Genomic DNA, 24,312 nt, shown 5'->3' with positions numbered 1-24,312 from the left:
GTCCAACTTCCATATGAAGCTTACCTGCTGCATAACTGAAAGATGGTTTCTGGCCTGCCTTCCAGTTCTGACTTTGTGTGTATCAATTCCCAGATACAGCTGTTCTCTGTTCCTGTGCATAGAAGAAAGTGTTATTTTTGTATATACTTCACAAAATCCTCAGCATTAGAAAGACCCACGTAGAGTTCCTCTTCTGAAAGCAGTGTTAAAATAGATATGGGTGGATCCACAGAAGACCTCACCTGCGGTAGAACCCAAAAGAAAGTTCCCTGAACTCTCAAGTTCTAGCAAGCAGCCTTGCAGGGCTACCTTTGAAAACTCTACCTTCTCTCTTGAAGAGTTGCATTCCCCTATTCTTATGCTTCTTGCTGCCTTCCAGCCTTAGAAGGCCTTCTCCCATTTCCTCTAAGACACCACATGACACTTTACACAAGGTTCAGAACTGGATAGGATCATAAAGATCAACTCAGAGAAAACAAAAACACAGCCCTCTGCTACACCAGTTATGCAGTCAGCTTACCACATTTGGAAAAATGCAAGACTCAGCACACTGAAAAGTGTAAGGGCATCACCAGGATGTCAGGCAAGGTAAATCCTCATCCTGTTCATGTTATCTTTTTCATTGGGAATTTCCATTCTGTCATACCTTCGTATCACCCTGCGTCTCCCTGAACTCAGAGAAGAACAGGAATAAAGCCAGCATATGAAATTGAGGAAGTCTGTTTATGAATCAGGTCTGTGTCCTCTGAGGTCAGAGACAACAGTAGATACTACTTTCTCTATGCCTGCCTGTTTCCAGCAGCTCCAAAATGACATATGGAAGAAGCAGTACTGGAGAATCCCAGAAAACTATTCATTCCACAGTATTCAGTACAAGGGAATTAATTACCTGCTGTGTTCCCAAGCCGAACTTGAAGAGCAGATAGAGGAATCAGCCAACGAAACTTAAATGGATCCAAGTCACCAAAATTGTGGGCAGCACGAACATTAGCAGGCTGCAAAAATAAAAACAAGAGGATATTTTTAAGAAGCGGTTCTTTTTTGTTTTAATTTTAGACCCATTACTAAAGAGAAGCTGCAGTTCATTAGACTTTTTCCTTCACCACTCTAATGTGTGCTTGTAAATGTAGCTGAAATGGTGATAGACACAGGCTTAGAATTTGTAGTTGCTTCAGCTTTTAAAAGCACTCGTTTTTAATGGATAAAAGATATAGAAGTGCTACTAGGGAACAAACTTTCCACGAAGAAACAGTCTAGGGACTGTACATTTGCAGAAAACGTTAATCATGTCACTGCTGCTGCTACTATTCTTTAAGTCCCTTCATCTCTTATGATTTGCAGGTTGCGGTACGTTGCCACTGATACTCAGGATATACAGCTTGCTGCTTTAGTATTCCAGTTTTGTAAATGGAGCCAGAGAAAGTTACATTTATAATGCTCCCTTTTCTTTCAAAGTGACCAAGGGTCTATAAACAGACGTCTTCAGCCCTCACAGTGTTAAGGTAGGCCATCATAAAAGCCATCTGGAAGAAAATGATTCCTGTATAGCAATGTTTTGTCCCTGACAGAATGAATGCATTGCTCACATAGAGGAGATGCTGCCACTTAGTAAACAGCATTAACAACAAACAAAAAACCCTACAACTTATTGTTACATGAATACTGAGCGCTTGTTTTATCTGTGCTAGCTAAAATTTCAGCCCAGTGAGAGGAGGTGGCATTTTACCACAGCCACTCCCCCTTCAACATGAATATGATCCATCCTACACTGCAGCAGGATCCTGTGCATAAACATCCACCACCACAACTCACACCAGACTTACCATTTTCTTTTTCAGTTTGCAGTTCTCTTTATACACCAGTATCACAGCCCTCTTAAAAACTAAAAAAAAAATAAAAAGGAAGAAAAAAGAAAACTCTCAATTGCAGATATAATATTCAGTGGAAATAGTATCTTGAAGAAGCTGAATATTAAAAGTCATAAGACGAGATAAGCAAAGTGATTGGGAAGCATCTGCTCTGTATTAAAGCGGTGAGTTTTTCATCCCACATTTGTTCATGCAATAGCAACATTTTTACTTGGGTTTTGTGATGAACATTCAGGATGAAGCCATTCTGTACCCGCATTGCAAAACTACTAGCAGCCTGGCTCCTGCAAGTCTCCACACAAACAAATAAAGCTGATGTAGTTTAGACATAAAGGTTCAGGTTTTCTTTTGGATGGATGCCTTCAAGTGGAGTGAAATGCCAATACTAAGAGAGAACTGTGAGAAAGGATGATAAGTCTTCCTGCAAGTCAGCTTTTGTTCAGTTGGAAACAAACATCTCAACTCCTACATCTGAAGGAATTCTCTGTCTTCCACAGCATCTGACTGGAGTGGCTCACTAATGGTATCTAATCTCTCCACCTCCAAAGAGGCAGGGGCATGTTTTCTCTAATCAATAAGGAGAGAACAGAGAACTAGGGACACTCAAGGTGCATCTGGACTATGGGATAGCTCCACAGAGCAGTCCTGGATCCCAGTTTGGATGAGGGCGGTATAGCTCTAAACTTACTCATGCATCTACATTTCCTTCCAGTGGAAAAGGAGAGAGGGGCAGTGATATGCAGTAGGCTGTCATGCCTACATAGAGCCACGATGCAGCCACAGTGAGCACAGCATTTACTCTAGAGCTGGACGTAGTTTCCTTCAGTTCCATGCACTAAGTGCACTTTTCAATCTGCAGTAGACTTTGAAGCGGGAATAAAACCAGGTTTCCCAAGTGGCAGACGAGCAGTCTAAGCTAGGTATCAGGCCAGAATCCCTTCATTTATTTATGCACATCCTGCTGGGAACTCCCATTTCCTGGACTCAAGTGACTGGCATGTGTGGATCACTGAGAAGCTCATCCAGGTGAACATGGGGAAGTAATTCACGCTTGTTCTTCTGTTTAGAAGCACTCTCTCCCCTAATCTGTCATGCTTAGAGAAACTTGGAAACTTAGGAAAACTTGTCTCTTATGAATCTGGAGTTGTTCTCTGGGTCCAAGGACATTTTAAATAGATGTTTTTTTAAATAAATAGACAAGTGCCTAATATGTTTCACTGGAACTTTTTGATTACTTAGGTAATAAACGATTAATAGTATTAGGTAATAAACGATTAATAGTATGTATACTATTCAGTAAAACTTTTGGTTCTGTGCTCTGATTTCCACTTATATCATCTGAATGAGGACTGGCCTACAACACATTTTGATGCAACAGTTGTAAAACAGGCTAGCCTGTATTCCCAAGAGTGAAATAAATCATCGTTTTCCTACCAGCTTCATTTGAAAGACTTCTTTATCATATTATTCTAGACAACGTTGTCGCTTGAAAATCATTGATTTCCATACTTTACACAGAGAGCAGATGAGGTTGGCTCACAGAACAAACAGTAGCAGCAAGCAAATTAAATGGAAAATTTTCACTTGTTGTATTAGGAAATATAACGGTTCTGCATATGCTTTCAGATGCAAGTCTAGCCTAGATAACGCATGGTTACAGGAAAAGAAGATAGTGGCTTTAATCTTGTGGGAAATTTTAATTTCTTCATCTTTAGATCTGAAAGAGCAGTGTCGTAAAGGAAGACACTTACCAAACACTGTAAGTTCAAGGTCTTTTCTTGCTTTGCCCAGTGATGGGAAAGGATTTAGCCAGGAAACTGTAGAGTGCATCAGAAGTTCTCCCATGGAAAGCTCGGTCACCTGAATTAAATTAAACAATAATCAAGTAACAACAGTTAAAAATTTAAGTAGTATACATCAATGCCGTGATCCATGGGTGGGAGTAAATATTAAAATGAGTACACATTGATAGCATTAAGGATATGATTTCTGTATTTACTGAATGTACACAGTGAGAAAGACAGTGTACTAAGGGAGGAAAGTGTGAGTAGTCCCCCTAGGTTGCTTTGAAAGTAATACCTCCTATTTATTTCAGTGGAAACTACAACAAATACAAAGAGCACAGTAACATGATTTGATAGAGCAAATTCTCAACTACCAAAAACTACTTTTCAACATAGTCAGCTGATTCACATGGATGACCTGATTAATAGGCTCTCTACTTTGTGGTGTGACAGCTGTGCATGGCTGTCTGGACCATGGCTCATCTTTCACATTGCTGTCACCACTGCTGAAACACACCACCCACATCCACTGTTTGTCTCTATCAATGTTTAGCAAGTGTCAGTGAGTGTCAATGAATGTCAATGGGTGCAATGTTTTCCACATGGAGGAATTCAGTGACACACCATTGCTTCATACACACTTCTGGATGCCATTTGTCAGACTGTACCTCTGCTGCCATCTGCTGCAGGGCAACAAAATGTAGCAAAATATTGGTGGGAAGGGTCAACCTGCACACCCATACTACTAGCATCTGCTTCTGACGTTGTGGGCCAACAGAATAAAATAGGAGGCATTACTTTCAGAGCAGCCTTTGCCAAACAGATAATAACCACAGAAGTAACAGTACGAAAGTTATGGAAGCTGCATAGAAGTTCTTAATAGTTTATAAGAATATGAAGTTGACCTAATGATCTGTCATTTACATATAGCCAGTTGTGAACTGGCTGATTTATTAGCTGTAGATGTCTTTATAGAGTTATTAGTATTAACGATACTGCCAGTGGCAGAATTAATGCAGGTCTTGGTCTCCAAGAGTCTTCTTTCTTCAGTGGACTACAATGTGAAACTGAAGAATATCTCAGCCTGTCAAGTTTGTTTCCTATAAATGATGAGGAACTAGGTTGCCAATGGAGGTGATTTGGCTTTAACTGTGAGGAAATAAAACAACTGAGTTGGCATCTTCATATCCAATCTCCACCTTACTGATTTGGTCTGCTTAGTAATTGTTTGATGTAGATGCCTAAGTTGAGACCTCGCTGCCCCAGTTCTGTGAGATGCGTGCACACAGTTCATTCAGCTAATGGCTTTTGCTCTCTCAAATACCCGTGGATGCCTCAGCACTAGAAGCGTAGAGAATGAGAATAACAGACATTAATGTGAAATCCCTAGAATTGCCACTTTCATTTATATGGGTGAAAAAAAAAAATCTTAAGAACTTAAGAACTCTGAAGTATAAAATCTGAATGCCTTTGGGCATGGATAATCTCTGTAGCACTTGAGAAGAGGAAGACGTCTTTATTTTTTCCTACTGAGAATTACGTCTACGCCTGCTTGCAATTCTTGTCAGTCCAGAAGGCTGTCTGAAAATTTTTACTGTAACCTGCTGACAAAAAGAAAACTTCACAGGCAGATACAAAATGGAAGTCAAAATATTAAAGGAGAATGAAGGACGCGCAGCACAAATAAGTTCCCAAAATTACTTCAGGAAGAGATAAAGACCCCCAACAGCTAGAAGGATAATGCTTCAGGAGTTAATAAATTGTTTCTTCTCTTACCTCCTTCTCTGTTCCGCTTTGATCTGCAACCAGCTGATCAAATACAGTGCCATAATCTTCATATATCTTCTGCATCTCATTGATGTGACTTGCTACTTTTTCCATTGCCTTCAGCGCTTCTATAAGGTTTAAAAAATTCAGAGACAGCTATGTAGTTCAATTGCATTTTCTAACCATGACATTTTATGTTGAATTCTACTTGAGGCAGCCAAAATCATGCAGCATTCCCAAAGTTTGTTGATCAGAATTCTAGCTTCAGATCAGTGCTTCTCATAGCAGCTGCAGAAAGTATGCTTCCCGATCAAAGTGAAAAATGCTTATCTGATCTCTTAAGTGCCTGAACAGATAGCAATAAGTGTTCTAGTGATGAATATTCATGTATTTGGGGTTCATAACAACACTAAACACAGTTAGGTTTCGCATCTTGTATAAATGGGGCCATTAGGCTATCCAGAGTCATAAACAGCCATAGTAGAATAAATAATTTATTGAGCTTTAATGGAAAATAATAGAATTTGGCTCATCACAAAATAGATAGATAAATATAGTGCAAGGCTGCACAAATTCATCACTGGTTGTTATCCATGAAATTAAATACTGGTAGTCAGGTTTTATTTACATTTTGTTTTCTAGGCAAAGAATGACACTAGATTTCATTACTTTTTTGTTAATCCACAAAAGAGTTGGATAAGGGCACTTAATTTCCCTAGTTCTGCCAGCTCTTAATGTTGCAGTCTTTCAGCAGTTTGGCATTCACCCTTGACCTGCAAAAAAGTCACCCTCAGCCTGGTTGTAATGGCAAAATATAGTATTAGAAGCTCCCTTTGAAGTCAGTAATGGCCTCATGACTTTTTGCTGACTGTATTTGCCCTGAATCTATTTTGTTAAAATGAAAATAGATCCATGAAATTCATCTCTGGACTTTCATCCTTAAGGTGCTGGCAGACATGAACTGATATTTGTCAGGGTGAAGTCCCAAGCATTTGAGTCTAGAAAAAGAATCTAATATATATATGAGGGTGGTCATTCTCTCTGTGTGTGAAGACTGCAAAGCTTTGACACAGAACTCTTCCACACAAGCAAGAATTACAGTCAAGCCTCAAACAACTAAAATTTCCGTATGCAATGCTGTTAAAATTTGACACATTTCAGGAACTGAATAACAACCACAAGATGGAGCTTTGGGCAGCGTTTCCCAAGTGGAAAAACAACACAATGGCCGGATAAGCTCCTCTCACAAGAACTAAGGAGAAAGACCCCAGTCCTGTTTGTTGTGACAAATTCTGGTTCTATCTATTTCTCAAAGGGACTTGGAGACATACCAAGTGGGATTTTTTTGCTAAAAGCACAATAAAGCTACTTACTTTTTTTAATGAGAGAGAAGGAATTCTAAGTTTTGACGAGTTCTGTGCTATCTAACAGTTTGGTTACCAGCATCTTCAGAAAAGGCTGGAAATCAAACTTAACTCATATTCATTCCTGTAGAAGAATCCAAGAAGTTACCTGTCAAATGATAGTGCTCCTCACTCTCGTTGTCTGTTAGAGACACCAGCTCTTTCAAAAGCAGAGGATATTTCAGCACTCTCTGAACAGGCTTTATGAGATATGACTCCAGCGTAGAGGAGTGTTGCTTTGTGGGATTGCGAGCATCCAGAAAGGCCTTAAAGGCACTGTCTGTTTTGGCTAAATGTAAATGAACAGGTTGGTCAGTTGAACGTGGAAGTCATAGTGTGAAAGCACAGAACTGCAACTTGTAAACAGCATCAAAAACCTCACCTTTTTCAATAGATGCTTTACACTATTCATTTCACTATCATTTCCTGCATTAAATAATGTACAGAAGGGCTAAGAGAGCAATCATCTAAAGGTGACATTATTCCTGCACTGCAGAACTCTGCATCAAATTAAGAAAGTGATAGAGGAAGTAATTCCTCACTTACTCTGCCATTCATTGCAGCTTTGATTGACATCCATCATTTAACATGCGAGCATATACAAACCAAATATAGCTGCTGCTTTTTGGAGTACGAACTAAATCTGCAGACAGCACAAACTTGTGGCAGATGCTTCTGTTGCTATTCAGGCTACCGCTTAGTGGTTACAAAAGAAATCTCATCCCTTCAGTTCTATACCGTACTTTAGCAGAACTGCAGATCTCAGCTATTTCTATTGAAAGATATCCTATTAGTCCTTCCTTTGTACCAGTATTCGCTGCAGGTCAACAGGGTTTGTTACAGTGGTTGACTGAAGTTTGAAGTCATGCAAATGAATTGTAGTGATGAAGACAATTAATTACCTCTCTCAAGAACTTTCTGAACTTTGATGTGGTTGGCACAAAAGCCACTGTACAGTTTAAAGTGGTCAGCATAATACAGAAATGATCCTCCCAGGGAAAACAGCAATTTCTGAAATCAACACAATCAAAATATTTACTTTATTACCAGAATCCTAAACGAACATTCAGGTACATAACACAGAGACTCAATGGTGTGAGTATCTGCTGTCTTTCTGTATATATCCTAGATTATATATATATACACATATATATATATATATACACACCTATGTATATGTGTGTATATATATACACATATATAGATACATGTATGTGTGTGTATATATATATATATATAACATCTATATTACATGAATACATTACTCAGAGTAGCTCCATGATGCTTCTTTGTTTCTGTAGACTTCAGCCTATTTAGGCAAAGCCTGCAATTTTCTCAGTTCTCCCTTAGCAAACACCACCACTGTAGACATTGTCTTACTGTATCTTTGAGACAGCACAGGAAGAAAAAGCTACAGACATGTAAGAGGTACGCTGTGCTGGGAAAACACATGAGCACTTGGAAGTAGGGCATGAAAGCACCAAAAGTGACAGTGTAAAACAATCACAGGGTTGCTTTCCAACTGTTTTCCTTCTTTTGGGCAGGTGATAATTACAGGGCACCTCTGCTTCCCCTGGATGAAGAGGAGGATGGGAAGATGTGGGAGGGACTGAATCACGAGGGAAATCTTTTTAGAAAAATGCTTCTCACAGCAAAGATAAGAAAGACTAGTAGTGAGGGAGGAAGAGGTGGAGGAGGAGGAGGAGGAAGAAGAGAGCAACCCTCTCCCATCTTTTTAATCAATGTTTGCTCCACAGAACACAGCAAGGGTCAGGGAGACCTGCCAGCAGTCTCTCCTAGCTCTGTGACAGCATCAGCATCTCTAGGGAACCTTCTTCCTCAGTTATGTCAGGTACTGAGTGGTGTGACTGGGAGGAAGACAGGACAGCCAAGGCACAATCTACAGTCATCTGCACTTCATAGATGTGGCCCTGTTAGACCTCACAACATGAGAAACTCATGCTGCATTTAAAAGGAAAAGCTCCCAGTCTGCAGCAGGTGAACTGGGCACAGCGGGGAGCACAAGCACATCCCCTCTACTCAGCTCTTGTGAGGCCCCATCTGGAGTACTGCGTCCAGGCCTGGGGCACTCAGTACAAGATATGGAGCTCTTAGATCGAGTTCAGAGGAGGGCCACCAAGATGATCAGAAGGCTGGAGCACCTCTCCTATGAAGAAAGGTTGAGGGAACTGGGCTTGTTTAGTTTGGAGAAGTCTCCAGGGAGACCTCATTGTGGCCTTCCAATACTTGAAGGCAGCGTATAGACAGGAGGGGGAACAACTGTTTACAAGGGTGGACAGTGACAGGACAAGGGGGAATGGTTTTAAGCTCAGATGGAAGATTTAGGTTAGATATTAGGAGAAAGTTTTTGACGCAGAGGGTGATGATGCACTGGAACAGGTTGCCCAGGGGGGTTGTGGATGCCCCGTCCCTGGAGGCATTCAAGGCCAGGCTGGACGTGGCTCTGAGCAGCCTGGTCTAGCGGTTGGCAACCCTACACTCAGCAGGGGGGTTGAAACTAGATGATCTTTATGATCCTTTTCAACCCAGGCCATTCTATGATTCTATGATATGCAAGGCAGAATTCAGCACAGCAACAATAACCTTTCTACAGAGTTATGTGTCGTGTAAGCACTGCTACTTCGTAGCATACTCAAAGTCTGCTCTGCATATTCTGTCTTACATCCTTTGCCATGGTAAAGAGGAAAAACCATGGAAAATAGCAGTTATCTTCCACTACTGATAGGTGTCAGCAATCCAAAGTAATGCTTCAAACATAAAAGCAACCGTATGAAACAGAATTTTAAAGCCAGATTTCCACAAACATTTCCAGACCAGTTTTAAGCTATTAAATAACCACGTATTTACCCGGAACTGAGATGGTGTCTCCAATGTATTAAAATCTGAGGAAGATGATATTCCATCTTCAAGGGTCTCCAAAAACACCTTCTGAAAATCTAGCATTTCCGGCAGACTGCCGAACAAGGACTCCATCTGTGAAAAAACATCAGGCTATGACAAGAGCACTCCATACAACTACCTTTGGTCTTGAGAAAATAGTCCACCAAGGAGATATGACACACCAAAAGAGGTTGCCAGACCAGTAACGTATTCATTAATATTTTTCAAATGCATTTTATTAGAAACTTGTTATAAAAAAGCAGAGATTTCTTAGCAGTTAAATCAGAAGTGCAGCTACCATTTTTAAAAAGTGAGTGACGCATGAACCAGAAAGACACATACAGGTGTAACTCCTATTGTTATATTCATTGTTTTCCTCTTCTGTAGTGCTCTCAGCAGATAAAAAAAAAAAAGCCAAGGTCTTAACTCGTGAAAGAATGGAAAGTGCATATTTCAGTAATTCCCTTACCTCATCTTGTGTAAGGAAGGTTTCATTTTGAAGAGGCTCCAAGTATAGCTCAAAGAGGCAACTTAAGTCCTGCATGAAACAGAATGTATTCACTTTTTACGTAACTGTTTGAATTTGTTCTTTATATGACAACTGTGGGAATACAGGTCATTTCAGGAATAAGTTAGAGATACAATTCCACACCTGTAACAAAGTCACCTGTCTGTTGTTAGCGCTAAAGTGATTGCTAAATTAAAAGCAAATTGATTTCAGTGTAATGTTTCTGTTTCATCCTTCGGGCTTTATAGCTTGATTTTTACAAATTATATTTTAGTATAGCATGAGGAGAAAATGTTACAGATGGTGGCTTTCTGAAGATCTGTGTATGTGAACAGCATCAAATATTTTAGTTGTGCATGTTAGATAAACTGTATAAATAGTCACTCATTTAAACATCAATAATATTTGTCAGGACACACGACATTTTAAAATCCTATTAGATATTAAAGCATTCAGTTATATCGCCAGGTGGTGTGATTAGGGGCTTTTTCAGTCAGTTCTTCAAAGAACTGGTGCCACTTTGGAAGACTTACTATCCCACACCAAAGCATGACAGCAGGGTTGGGGCCCACACTGCAGGGCTCTGTGACCCTGAGAAAAGAAATGGCAGAAATTCTTCTGGAGAAGGAATAACGAGCATCTCCGTGAGAATCCCCATAAAGAGCATTTACAACCAGCGAGGATTTTTGCCTGGTGCTACCATATATTACAGCGACCTCTGTGGTTTCCTTTGTTCAACCGATTTCTCCATAAGAAACACCAGCTGGAATACACAGGGGTTCATGTTCTGTAAAGCTTCCTCAAGCTTCACAGCATATTGTTGTATTAGTGTATGGGTGGATATTTTAAAAACAAGAGACTGGAAGTGTCTATTGTTTCCCATACACATTACTGCAGTGAGTACTGATATCAGCAAGTATGGGTTTTGAGATCAAGTAAAATCTTAGTAAATTAAAAAGTCACACAGAGGGGGGTGATGCATTGGAACAGGTTGTGGATGCCCCATCCCTAGAGGCATTCAAGGCCAGGCTGGACGTGGCTCTGGGCAGCCTGGTCTAGTGGTTGGTGACCCTGCACACAGCGGAGGGGGTTGAAACTCAATGATCTTTGAGGTCCTTTTCAACCCAGGCCATTCTATGATTCTATGATTCTAAAATAAATGATTCTTCCTTGCTGAACGTCAATGAAATCAAGCTTTTCACATTTCTTTTGGCATACATCACACAAATTCTGTGCATATAAAAAGAGGAGAGGCATATCCAAAAATAATGAGCTTATCAGTCAAAAGAGAATTAACTTAGGTATAATGTTAGAACCAACTGGAGTTGCACCATCTAGCTTTGCTGATTCAAAAATAATAATGCACTATTCTCCACAATTAAACTTCTTTATAATTTGTAGGAGATTAATTCTACCAGGATTATTTTTTTTTCCATGTTGAAAACTATGAAAACATCCCCTGGAAGACTCCAGTGTTAAAATCTTGCAGGTAACTACTCCCTGCTAATTACCTCTTTCAAATATAAACACAAATTGAGCAGAACTAAATGACTAGGTCAAATCCTACAGCAAATATTACAGCCTATTGCAAAAAAAACCCCCACAAAAACAAACAAAAAACACAACAGGAACAATTACATAAGCAGACTCTGTATCTTATGACACTAGTTATATAAAGATAAACATGAAATATATTAAGAACATCTACAAGTCATGGTCAGCTTTAAAAAGAAGGCTATAGCTAGCCAGACTTTCTGTTTATTACCTTGACATAAGATTTCTCAGTATCCATAAGTTCTTGGATTACTTTCCTCAATCTATCTGCATCAGAAAGGTGGCGAGCCAGTGGTCGTGGAGGCGGATCCTGGTTGTCCTTCTGCCCTTCCATACTGCTCGGCTGGACCTCTTGGAAGTTCCGGCACAACGCACTGATCTGTTCTGCACTCTGTTAACGAAAAGAGATGAGTGCTGATGTTCTAGAATACAAACTGTACAACAACTATTTTTAAATTCCTCAAATTTTGCTCATCTTCCAAATTCACGAGCCAGCACGCGCTTATTTTTGTCAAATACTTATCCTGGATAGCTCTGAACAGCTTGAATTTGTAACAGATCTAGATCACAACAGTAAAATTAAGTGAAAAATTTCTAGTGCTTTTTCAGTGTAAATCATTTAAAGTCATGGGATACAAACTTGTGAGATGCAAAAGGTGGGACAGCACACAGATAAATCATATGATTTGATTCTTATGATGCCAGCATCACACTGTTTTTCATCTCTCTTGCAACACTCACTGCATCAAAATAGAAAGAATTGGTAGATAAAGATCTTTTAAGCATGCAGAGTCCCTGGATGACCACCACTCGTACCTGAGAGCAGCTTTTGCAGGCAATAATCTTTAATGCTTAGTATGAAAATCATTCCACTGTTTTCTTCAATGTATAACATTTTCCTGAAAACTACAATATTGCCACCGTGACCTACCTCTACCTTAGCATCTGTTGATATCCACCTTTTTGTACCACGTGAAACAATTTCTCTTCAGTGTTTCTCTCACACTCTCCCAGAGATACTGGACAGTCACATATGCTGTGCCACACATTATCTTGTACTTAGTGAATGCATTCAAATGAGGACCAGATGAATGCTGCCTTATTTCAAGTGGAAGAGAGCAGAACTCAAGTGCATTTCAGAACTGTCTTGATGTTCACTGATTTAGTCCAAAAGCTGTTTCAAGTAGTTCTCTGGCTCTCCTGATTTGCTGATTATGCACACAGCTGGGTTCACCAAGGCACTATGTCATCATATGGGCAAATGCAGGAGTTATTCTGAAACTGAACTAAGCTATACTAAACCCTCCGTAATGTAGAGGCTAAATGTACCAGCAAAATTAAACCCCCACCATTCATGTGAGAAAACACAGATACATCCTGCACATCTCTATGATGGAAATTAATGTTAAAATGCCAAAAACTTGCCATTTAGTCCATGTCAGTTTGTAGCTTCCCAGCCCCCCAGTTTGGAACAATGTCACCACCTCTAAAAAGAGTTAAGTTATTCTCATCACTAAGATGTGCAACTATCTTCCACAATCCTACGTAATGACAGTTTTCAGGACTCTGAAATTTACATCTATAGTGTATTTAGAGCATTCATTAGGACCTGACAAAACGCAATGCGAGCATTTGTGGCATTTGGTGGAAATGCAGCTACATACTGATGGAATACATTAAAGAAATCACAGTACTCTTTGCCACTAAAAATAATTCATGTATTGGAAATAAATCATGACTTCATTTAGGGAAATAGAGAGGTATTTAAAAGCAACTTCTAAATAGCTGAATTCCGCAGCAGTTGAGTTTATTTCTTTGTTTCTGATGTCAGAAAGTTTTGTATTTGTATCAGAATGACTCAGATTTGACACTCTCTGCAGCTCAAGGCGTGTGTGGGCAGCTTGATTTACATCAACATGATGCCTGATCAAGGATACTAGATCAAGGATTCAGGATGGCCTATTCAAAGAGAGCCATAAACAGCATCGTCAAGCACAATTTCACAAGTCACTATAGCACAAAGTGATAGGATAGGCAGATGCTGGAGAACATGCTCCATGTTCTCTATCCTGCTTAGTTTTGGGGCTAGAGCTGCATCTACCAAGAACTAAGAACCAGTGGATAAGAATGCATAAGGAAATAGATGATACTCCTCAATATAAACAATATTTGAACAACAAAGCAACGTAACTTCGGTATCAGAAGTCATTCTGTAGAACTTCATAATAAAATGAACAAATGGAAAGGAATAAAAACAATTCTTCCTCTCCGTTTCTTTCCAGAAGTTCCTTATCATCCAGGTTGAGGCTCCCATCCTTTTTTTTTTTATGCTGCTCTAGATGCTGGTTTCCACCTCCCACACAAAACAATGTCCTGCTCTTTATTATTTTTGCTGTTTAAAATAGATCTTTCTAGGAAGGCTCTGAGGACAATCCCTAAGAACCTAAGAACACATCTTTTATATCAGATGGGTGAGCAGGAAGGGCTCAGACTCTGCCCTGTTACTGCTTGCAAGCCAACTTGGCTTTTTGGGTGTCAAAGTAGAGTTTTGCTGTTCTGTGCTATTGAACCAGGAAGCCACAACAGAGCCCCAAGATGGTACTACATCCACCGTAACCATAGAATAATCCAAAATTTGCTCTGATAATGACATTGCAACATCTAACACTGGCAGATTTGACTCTCAGATCCATCTGGTCAACTCCTCAAGCACACAACTTCTTTTATTTGCACAAGGCCATGACTGTCAGTCCTTAGTAAAAAGTTACTTATTTCAAACTTTGACATAAATTGTAGTGCACAACTTGTCAGAATAAAATCATTTTAACTGGTGGAAAGAAAAGCCCAGGTTTTTGACTGTGGCCAAGGCTGAAGTGTAGCTGGGTAAAGAGAAGAGCTGTGGGGAACATATAGTGGAAGCAATAGAGTTTCTCCATAGTCCACCACTTTAGCCGACACATGACACATTCAGCGGCATTTATTGGAGACGACAAGCAGGTTTGGCTTACCTTTGGCACTGGACAAAAACTTAGACTGCCAGTGCTAAATATGAATGAATGGCAGAGGTGGGAAAGAAAACTAGAGCTTATGCAGGGTTTGTGGAAAAACAAGTACTTGCATTCTAGGGTGAATCAAGCCAAGCAGCTCTGCTCTGTTTTACTGGCCCTTTCTACAGATTTTCCAGCAAAGCTGTATAAACTTTCTACCAGACCTAGCAGCTGGGAGAGAAGGCTCTTGCCCCATACTCCCTTCAGCCTCTAAGAAAATGGAAGGATGTGTAGGAAGCAGCCTTGAGAAACTTTGTTTCTTTTCATCCTTGCACGTCTGTGATTCATACTTCAGTCCTGTATCTTTTAGCTTGGAGTGCTCCTTATTAATGAGCATCATTCACAGCAGTCTTAGAAGGGAAAGTTCTAATTCTCTGATTGTCAAAATTGTCAACTTGACCCATAGCTGCCAACAATCACAGTGGTGCACACAGCTTGTAAGATGAAGATGAAGCACGTCCTATTTTCAATAATATTCATGAGAAGAAACGTTAAGGATTTTTCCTTCAAAGTGAACAAAATATACTCTTGCAAGGAATGTCTTACAGATTTTCTTTGCTCCTTGCAGACAGGCATATCATCATCTGAGGCAGTGCTATCCCCACCAGAGTTAAAATCTCCATAAAATTAATTGGTAAGAGGGGAGAAGACATTAATCAGGAGTGGTTAAGCATTAGCACAATGATTTCATGGCTACTGTGTAACTTTCCATTGAATGATACTGATTGAGCATAAATGCTGCACAAGGTCAATTAGTGTTATGGAGTCTCTGCTCACTGCTGTTTCTCATACTCTCACTAATACACCTCGTGTACTCTGTCAGTAGGGTCTGGTGTATTGGCTCATTGCAGTTCAGTGTAGGTTGTGGTTTGGTGTGAGGTGTTTTTGTTGCTTTTTTAAATGATATATTTTTTAAAGTGATGGAAAGGAAAATTTAAGGAGGCTTATAAAACTCTTCAGGCTCAGGAGGATTCCTTGGGAAGGTTACAGTGATGCACGTCCTTTGACTAGTTTCCAGATTCCTGTACCCTTGTGGAGGACGCTGGCCACACTTATGCGGAGATCACTAATCCTTTGAATTCATTATCCAAGAGAAAGCACAAGCTCAGAAAGCATGCTACTGGAACAGATTAGTCTCATGGCTTTTAAAAATGAGAAGATAACAGCTCGGTGCTGTCTGATGTATGTTTTTTTCAGGAAGTACGACTGAATGCTCCAGTCAGCAGAAGAAACACAATTACATGGAATTTTGAGAAAGAACAACCAGCCAAAGACATTTTTACATCTCTCACTTTGTGAAAAAGGAAAGCCTTTGGAGGTGTCCATCACTTTCCTTTTGTATCAGAAGACATTTCTCTCCAGAATAAAGGCAGGCCTAGCATCCAGCCTGTTTCATATACCTATCATTCTACAGACTTCTCTGTCATCCCTAGTCTGGGCAATACTTCGTAACCAAGCAACGTAAAAGGCTAGAAAGTAAGTCTTAGTGGCCCTAAAGACTGCTGAAAAAGACCAGTACAGTACATGCACTCCTCTAAACTGTTTGCTAAGACTGGAAAAAGTACAGCTCAGTTTTACTGAAAATTGCTTTGTGGGTTTTTCACCATAGGTTTCTGGGCGAGGCTGCTGCTCAGCTTTGGGCAATAGAAGCTGAATAGTAGATTCAGTCATCACAATTACTTTCTGGTCCTTCTTTTTTCATAGCTTCATCGCCAACTATTCCTAATGGACACTGCTGAAATTCTGAGAATCTATCTTGATTAGCAGTGTTTCTTGCATACCTTTTAATTACAACACTAAAAACTGCTAAAGGGAAACAGTTAAGGATAAATTATGTCTTTCAGTCAGAATTTCAATTTCAGTGAGATTTACATTAACAAAGTTATCCTGCTCTGGCAATACACAGATGTATCAACAGACTAATGTAGAAATCAGAAGTGCAGTTGGAAGAGGGCTTGGTGTTCAGATAAAGGGTACCTGTCAGGAACGTATGGCTCCTAAGATGCAACCCACTGGACACGGTGCCCAGGCTATAAACAGGAATTGTGTGGTGGGAAGTCTTTGCACTCTCTTGCTTTCTCCTTGGCTGTACAGGAGGAACATCTGGTGACTTTGGTATTCAGTGGCAATGCTAGTTATAAACCAACTCATGCAGAGGGATTTGGGCCCAAGAGTCTGCAGCAACTGGATCCCAAGGACCAGAAGTTCCCACTGAGCTGGACATCAGTCACTAAAGTCATCTGATCCGATGCATATCAAAGCCAAATGCAAAACAGAAGTCACTTCCATCACGGAAGGTTAAATCCTGACCACTCAAAACATAAGGATGAGGGGGAAAAGCATTAAAAAGAGCAAAGAGAGAGGAGCCCTGATGCCCAACTCGCTAAAAGCAGACTCTAGACAAGTAACACGAAAGCACAAAATGCAGAATTTCCCAGACTATGACTCTATGAAAATATCATCATTCTATCCTTCCCCAGGTCCTTATCCTGATGTTGTCAATCTTTAACACGGAAGGCTCATATATTCTTCTACCATCTGTATAATATGTTTACCGCCTTCTTATATTTTCATATTTCCTCAGTCGTTCCTTGATCACAGCTTTTATACTTGCCACCCGTTATCCAAAATTCCAAATCATTTGTCAAAAGCCAGAGAAAGAGTTAAAACATTGCTGCAGATATTTCCAAATTTTACTGAAGAATCATGTTTAAACCATCCCACTCAGCCCTCTCTCTGACAGAGGCAAGAAATAACTATTTGCTGGAGTGTACACAGCCAACCTCCCCCCCCACCTGCACACACCTCAAAATATTCAGAAAGCCCAAATCTTCTCCAGCTTATTGCCGATACGGACTCACCTACTGATTGTACTAATGACCAGGCTGGGACAGCTGCTATTTATGAAGCGCAAGGGACCCCTGCCGCCCAGTCTCTTATTTCAGCCTGCTCACGAACACCCCAGCCCCGGACTCACCATAGAAAACATCCTGTGCAGGGAGCCGTACGCTGCTGCTGCCTGCTGCTGTGTTTTGCGAGCCAACGCTAAACTCTTCGCTCTGGTTTTACTCCTCCTGAAGGCGGGCATTGTGACTTGTCAGTACAAACTTTGCCAAAGGAAAGGCCCCTGGAAAGGAAGGCAGGGATGCCGTGGCCTCCCACGAGCACACCTCTCTGCATTCAGCTGCAGCCTGCCAGCGTGCACAGACACAGTGCAGAAGTTTTCCTTTTGTGCTGATCAACAAAAATGGGAGACACTGTCAATGTCCCGGTTTAACTGGGCTGAGCAGTGCACGAGGCAGCCAGGCCTTCCATTATTGCTACAGAGGCAGTGAAAACCTGCCAGAGGAGAGGGATTTTTATAAATAGCCTGATGTAGCGAATGCTGGACAAAGTGCAGTCATGCCAAGGGAATGTGGGTTTTATCTCCCAGAAAGGTACCTGTCTGTCTCTGCACCCGTGAAATTCACTGCATAAACAAAACATCAGGTGCTGTGGGAAAATTAGCCAAATACCTAAAAATATCTGGAGGGTGCTGACAGCTCTGAAAGTCAGCGTGAATTATCAATGGCACTGACGCCTTGTCAAGGGTATATGCCGCTAAATGATGCGGCATATAAATGCACTTAACAATGATAAAATGAAAAACAAATAGGCAGCTCCATGGAAGATTTGTTCAAATAATTGTGCTTGCCCTTTGTTTGAACTTTCTCGTTCTAATTACACCAATAAAAGGAAATTTAAACTGTGCTCAGTAATAAATTTGAAAGTAGAAGTACCCGTGCTGATAGATTTACACAAAAACAATCAGGTCCACAACCAGACTATTCTAAACACAGCATAACTTTAAATAAAACATGATAGGATATTACACCATGGAGATGAAGAGTTACAAGACTGACAAGAAATTCATTAATAAAAGGAGAAGAGTATCAGCAGCAGAATAAAACACAGCAACTCCCATTTTCCTCCCCTTATGGCGCACTGATACTGAGATGTAAAGCTTTTTTCTGCACTGCCCTTGCCACCTCCTTCCTCTTTGCACACTGGCAAACCCTTTTCTTGCACCCAAATGATACCCTAAGCTTGGGTGCACATATCCTTGGTTATGAGTGTGCTACTTCACACGTTTCAAGGATATTCGCCTTCCTACAAGCAAGGGAATAACACAGCCCTCTCCTTTAATTACTGCAATTAAACTTACATCCATCTCTTTCCAAATCGTTAGTGCAACTTGACAGCTCAGCATTTGCCAAACCATAAAGCTCAGCTGCTGTGTGCACCCTATCACAAGAACAAGGATGCCGGCTCCCTGAAAAAACAAGCTGCTGACAGAGCACTGAATGTATCAAAGGAGTAGGAACTATTTGTTTAAGCACTGGGCTATTTTGGAGAGCGATATCAAATTCAGTGGGCGAGGAGACTGTGTAGCAGAAAACTGAAGGAATGATCTCGGTGGAGTGAGGTTTTCCAGGATGTACAGCCTGGTTTAAAAGTCCAATTACACAGTCAAAGTATAATAGTGCACAAGGTTACTTTTCTTATCCACCATTAGTGGCTGCTTCTGCAGTAGTCCACAGAGACTAGGAATCTACAGACCATATCCAAAAAGAAGACAACATCACTAGTTTTTGGAAATTAAATCCGAAAAAAAATCCCAGAGTTCAGGTCACCAGGTCCACCTTTATCAAGAGCAGAGCTACACTGTATGGAAGGGCATTGTTTCTCCTTTTATTTTTAAAAATCAGCATGAGTTCTAGCAACTTCAAGCACTGTTTTTGTAATAGATATGTGTTAAAAACACAGCACGTCCGCTGGGACCAGAAAAAATGGCTGCTAAACTTCAGGTCCAAGCAATATTGCCAATCTCGATGAAAAACAATGACAGGACTTTTTACTTCCATATTAGGAAATTATTCTTCCCCAGATTTGCTAATTAAGCCTGAGTTATTAGCTAGCCATATGCCAGCTAAAAGATGTTACCAATTAACAGTGGTTTTTTTTAACGTGCATTCATTAGGAAAAAACACAATATTTTAGTAATACTTCCAACTCCCATTGAGGAACTAGGATCGACCCAAAAATTAAAAAACACAAACTAAAACAAACCAAATGAATGAAAGCATCTTCTCTAGCATTTATTCTCCAGAAATAAGCAACAAGCACTCAAGCTCTCCTGAAGGATATGCCTTCTAAGTAAAACTTACATGCAAAATAATCAATCACCTTGAAACACTTTTAAGATGACTGGAAAAATGACGCAGTCCTGTTGTTTGTTCCTGTGTGCTTTGAGTAACACTCTTTCCCTTTGCAGACATCTGTTTTTCATCTTTCCATTTCAGAGGCAGCAGGCTTGATAGTTACCATAACAGTAACATCCTTTGCGATACAGGCTTCCCTCTATTGTCCCAGTGCCTGTAGATGCACTTATCTGCAGGGATTTTGCTTCCCATCCTGCTTTTGCCCTCAATCCACGAAGGTAAAAGGTTAATTTAGCTGGTCTCCAGATCTCTGCAGGGATCTACAGGGACTCTGCTTGTCACTTTTTATAAATGTGGGTGGGTGATTTTTCTGAGTATTTGTCTGTCATTCTTATTATGCAAATAGCATGTTTTAAAATGTCTTTAAAAGATATTTCCAAAACATAATTGACCAAATTGAAGACATTTTCCTTAATTCCAGAAAACAGTTAATGTTCCAAGTGTTTAAAATGAATTCTTATTTAATTTTTCATTTCAAGTATCTCAAATGCTGTTTTTAACATTTTCACTCAAAGTGTTTTGTGCTGAATACAAAAACTTTTTTCAAGTTCTCAATTAGAAACTATGGCAACCAAGACATTATCTTTGCACTTGCATTCATCTTTCACAATAAATTTTTGCAGTGTGCTTTCTTTAGAGTCAGAAAGGGCAACTCTTAACTTTTTAGGCATGTTGAACCTTAAATGTTAAAAGGTGCAATAATCCCACCATAAAGACAGAGACAGACCCTTGAACTCTACATTGATAGTGCTATTGACAGCAGGTAACGAAACATGAAAATCTGTTGTCAGTTCCCTGACTCAACTGATGCCATAATTTCATAACTCCTCCTCCCTCTTCCTCCATTTCAGTTTCTTTATCTTTGATTTTGCACAGTTTCCTGCAGGTAGGGGATTTTTTTTCAGTTTTGGAATTTCAGATCTACCTTTGGCCCTATATGTTCCTGATAGAAGAAAACAGGAATCAAAGCCTAATCAAAATATACGTGTGTACCCAGGATGCAGCTGTTGTCTGAAATACTGTACTGCAACTTTGTGTGACTTTGAAGTGATTTTGCATCCTGTGGTTAAATGCTGGGCACATCACATACCTTGGTATGCGCTAAAATTGTGGTTAAATGCTTCTGAATCACAAAGGGAATAAATGCATGTTATTGTCACCACTGTAATGGAACAGTATCTTGGTCTTAAAAAAAAAGAAGAAAAAAAAAAAGAAAACACATGAATAATCTATATCAGGGAATTTTCCCAGCTCCCTGAGTCTGTGAGAAGTACGATTAGGTATCTCTGCCTTCCATTTCAAAGTGAAATGCTGCCATCACGTCCTGTACTGCAGGCAATCGGGGTTGCCTTTGGAGGCCCAGGGTGGGCAATGCTAATGAAGATTCCTCTCCTTCATCACTGAAGTCAAAAGTATCTCCAGAGGCACTGCTAACCATATCTTGCGGCAACCAGTACTGTTCCTCACATGCTTCTCTTTTCACCTGCAGATAAGTCCCATGGATTTTTCCCAGCAGACCACAAAGACAATCTGCATTTAAAACTCATCTCTCACCAGCTTTTTTCATTTGCAAGCATCAACACAATTTATTTTCCTGATCAAAACCATCTGCACGTTTTACACTGACAACTGTCACAGTACTTTTGAGAGGATGTTTCCTTCGGTCAGAGGAAAAACAACAACCACCACCTTCTCCCCAGGCCCCAGCAGCACGATGTATGCAATAGCACAGAGCACAGCAACACAAGTTTACACCTCTGCATGCAAAAACCGTACAATCCCCTTTGCTTTTATTTCCAGTACGTATGCATACTGGTCTCTATCTGGGAGACTGTGTCTGGGTTACAGGCTCACTCTAGGTATGATGCCTTTCATGCTTAAAGCTTTATGGTTTCAAGGCTCTCTACTACATTAGCCAAGACCTGCATTCAAATCATGGGCCATTCACAGACGTTATGGACATACTGCTGCAGTAAAGAAATGCATGATAAACACAACAAAGTGAGAAACCAGGGCTGGGGTTAAGAACAAGCACTCACTGGTAAGTTTACAGTAAGCCTTCTGCAACCCAGTGCATCAAGTTTGGTGCTTTTACTAAGGCATGGAGTGGAATATTGAAATCTAAGGTAATTAGCATACATCTTACAAGACTTCTAACAGGCTACAATTTCACTCATGTCATTCACTAATACCCCTCTGAAAAGGGTCCTCAATGACAGCAGGGTTTCAGCTCCACATTACTGGAGCCAGCCGTTCTGCTTGGGCTGCCTACAAGCCAGGCTGTCTGCAAGGGAAGTGCAATAATTAAGAGAGCTCTCCACGGGCTTCTGCCTGTTTTCAGTGCAGAACTGTCCCCTCCAGGCAGAAATGAATCAAGGAAAACCAGTGCTGAGGAATTTGCTGTTCTCCCACGCTAGCTCTCAGACTCCCTCAATGCATCTCACAACTGGAAGGAAAATGACACTTGGATTGAACAGGAGTACACGTGATTTTGAATGGAGTACTACGTTCACCATTGTTAAATTCCTTTCATACAAAGAACAGAAAAAGGGATGTTAATTGCCGACTACTCCCCAAGCTTTTGGGTTTCATCAACTGCTAAAGTTCTCATGATTGAAATTAGGGGAAAAACCTTAATGTACCATGGATGTTGAGCAGACCTTCAGGCAGACAGTTCTCTTGCAATTAATGACACACTGTGCAAGCGCAAACTGCCTGGGCACAGCAAAACAGAGCTAGTAAGAAGCTATGGCCATGAACATCATTTACCTGTAATTGCCCCCATGCATAAAATAGGCTTGGGGCCACATGGGGCTGCCAGTAGTTTTTAACTCCTCTTGTTTTACATCTCTCATAGGGACCTCTGTTGAGCTTCTGGTCATTAAGCTTAACTCAACAATTGGTGTTTCCTTGATTAGTAATAACATTTGCCTTCCAAGATTTTTACACTCTTTGCTCAGCAAAATTGCTCCTCACACTCACTTTCTTTTTTCTTTCCTTCTTTCTTTTTTAAATTTCTCTCAGTTTTATTACAATATTAATACTTCTTTGGGGATATTTTGGAGGTAGGGATCACTACCTCACTAGCGAAGAAGGGTTGCCACTTGTTTCTCTAAGTTTAATATATGGCTCTGAAAACCATCAGAGACACACTAAACACACATACACAACCGCATCATCCTAAATGCCATCAAAACACAATTTGTACTTCTCGGTTTTGACATTTTATGCAAAATATTATTGAAAATCTTTCTTCCAACTCAGTATATTTTGGTAAATCTTCAACTTTCCCACTCAAAAATCATATTAGCAAACTGTTTAACTTCAGTGGGGAAAAATAAACACTTCTTGATACTTACCGATTAAGACAATCATCCTCTGCATACAAATACATTCAGACTGATGTGTATCATTTATGAGAGTGAACAGTTCTCATCGCTAGGTCAAAACAAACGAAGCACCACAACTGAATGTATAGGATTACATTCACTGACAGTTCCTACAGAAGGCTATTGGATGTGATGTAAATAAGGGTGTCCTCAACTATCCCATTGCACACATGGAACAGATCACTTCCAGGTAATAAACTAGAGGAAAATATCATTTCTAGCATCCCCTTGCTTTCTTCTGGAAAATGAAATACCATTCAAATCATTCATAAACACTGAACAATTATGTTAATTTTATGTTAAGATGGGACTGTATGAGTTATGATTACTAACTGCTTCAGCCTCCATTATTCCATGGCAGCTGTTGTAGATGCCCTCTTCCTCTCCCTAAAACCAAACCACCCTGTTTTCTTTAACAAATGAGAGTAAAAGCAGACTAGCAATGGGATACACATTCTTACTCTCAAGTTTGAACCCAGTGGACATATATAGTACTTCAACACTTTTACTCTTTTCTGCATAAGAAGTTGATGGTTTTAGTGTTGCTTCTAATAAAGGATTTTCCACACCAGTTTTAGACAGTTTGAAGAGAAAACAATTTTTTTTTCAACTTATGAAGATCATCCCTCTAGTACGTGGCTATACTGCATACTCAAGAGGAAAAACAATATATGCAGTGATTTCTTTACAATACTCAATGATTTTTATTACAGAAACAGCTGTGTTAAATCAGCTAATACAAAAACACAAGGATTTCCTTTTTGAAACCATGACATACATGTTTTGCCTTTGTTGAAAACACCATCCTGGGAAGCTTGCTGTGATAGGTG

The 24,312-nt window shown here is 40.1% G+C and overlaps 1 protein-coding gene across 3 annotated transcripts in view; it reads right to left on the bottom strand.

The window, feature by feature from the left end:
- TIAM2 (T-cell lymphoma invasion and metastasis 2) overlaps positions 1 to 24,312 on the bottom strand; it is a 92,917-nt gene that overhangs the window by 2,737 nt on the left and 65,868 nt on the right. For all 3 annotated transcript variants that reach the window (XM_021391217.1, XM_021391218.1, XM_021391219.1), the window contains 10 exons: positions 11,997 to 12,176; positions 10,193 to 10,261; positions 9,691 to 9,816; positions 7,725 to 7,833; positions 6,932 to 7,111; positions 5,429 to 5,547; positions 3,620 to 3,728; positions 1,824 to 1,882; positions 890 to 995; positions 25 to 112 (listed from right to left, as the gene is read on the bottom strand). In XM_021391217.1, coding sequence (XP_021246892.1) covers positions 25 to 112; positions 890 to 995; positions 1,824 to 1,882; positions 3,620 to 3,728; positions 5,429 to 5,547; positions 6,932 to 7,111; positions 7,725 to 7,833; positions 9,691 to 9,816; positions 10,193 to 10,261; positions 11,997 to 12,176 — 1,145 coding nt within the window. The remainder of the gene's footprint in view (positions 1 to 24; positions 113 to 889; positions 996 to 1,823; positions 1,883 to 3,619; positions 3,729 to 5,428; positions 5,548 to 6,931; positions 7,112 to 7,724; positions 7,834 to 9,690; positions 9,817 to 10,192; positions 10,262 to 11,996; positions 12,177 to 24,312) is intronic.

The sequence above is a fragment of the Numida meleagris genome, chromosome 3 (genome assembly GCF_002078875.1).
Source record: "Numida meleagris isolate 19003 breed g44 Domestic line chromosome 3, NumMel1.0, whole genome shotgun sequence".
Lineage (NCBI taxonomy): Eukaryota > Metazoa > Chordata > Aves > Galliformes > Numididae > Numida > Numida meleagris.
Note: the sequence above shows the minus strand (reverse complement) of the source record. Positions and strands in the feature narration are given on the sequence as shown.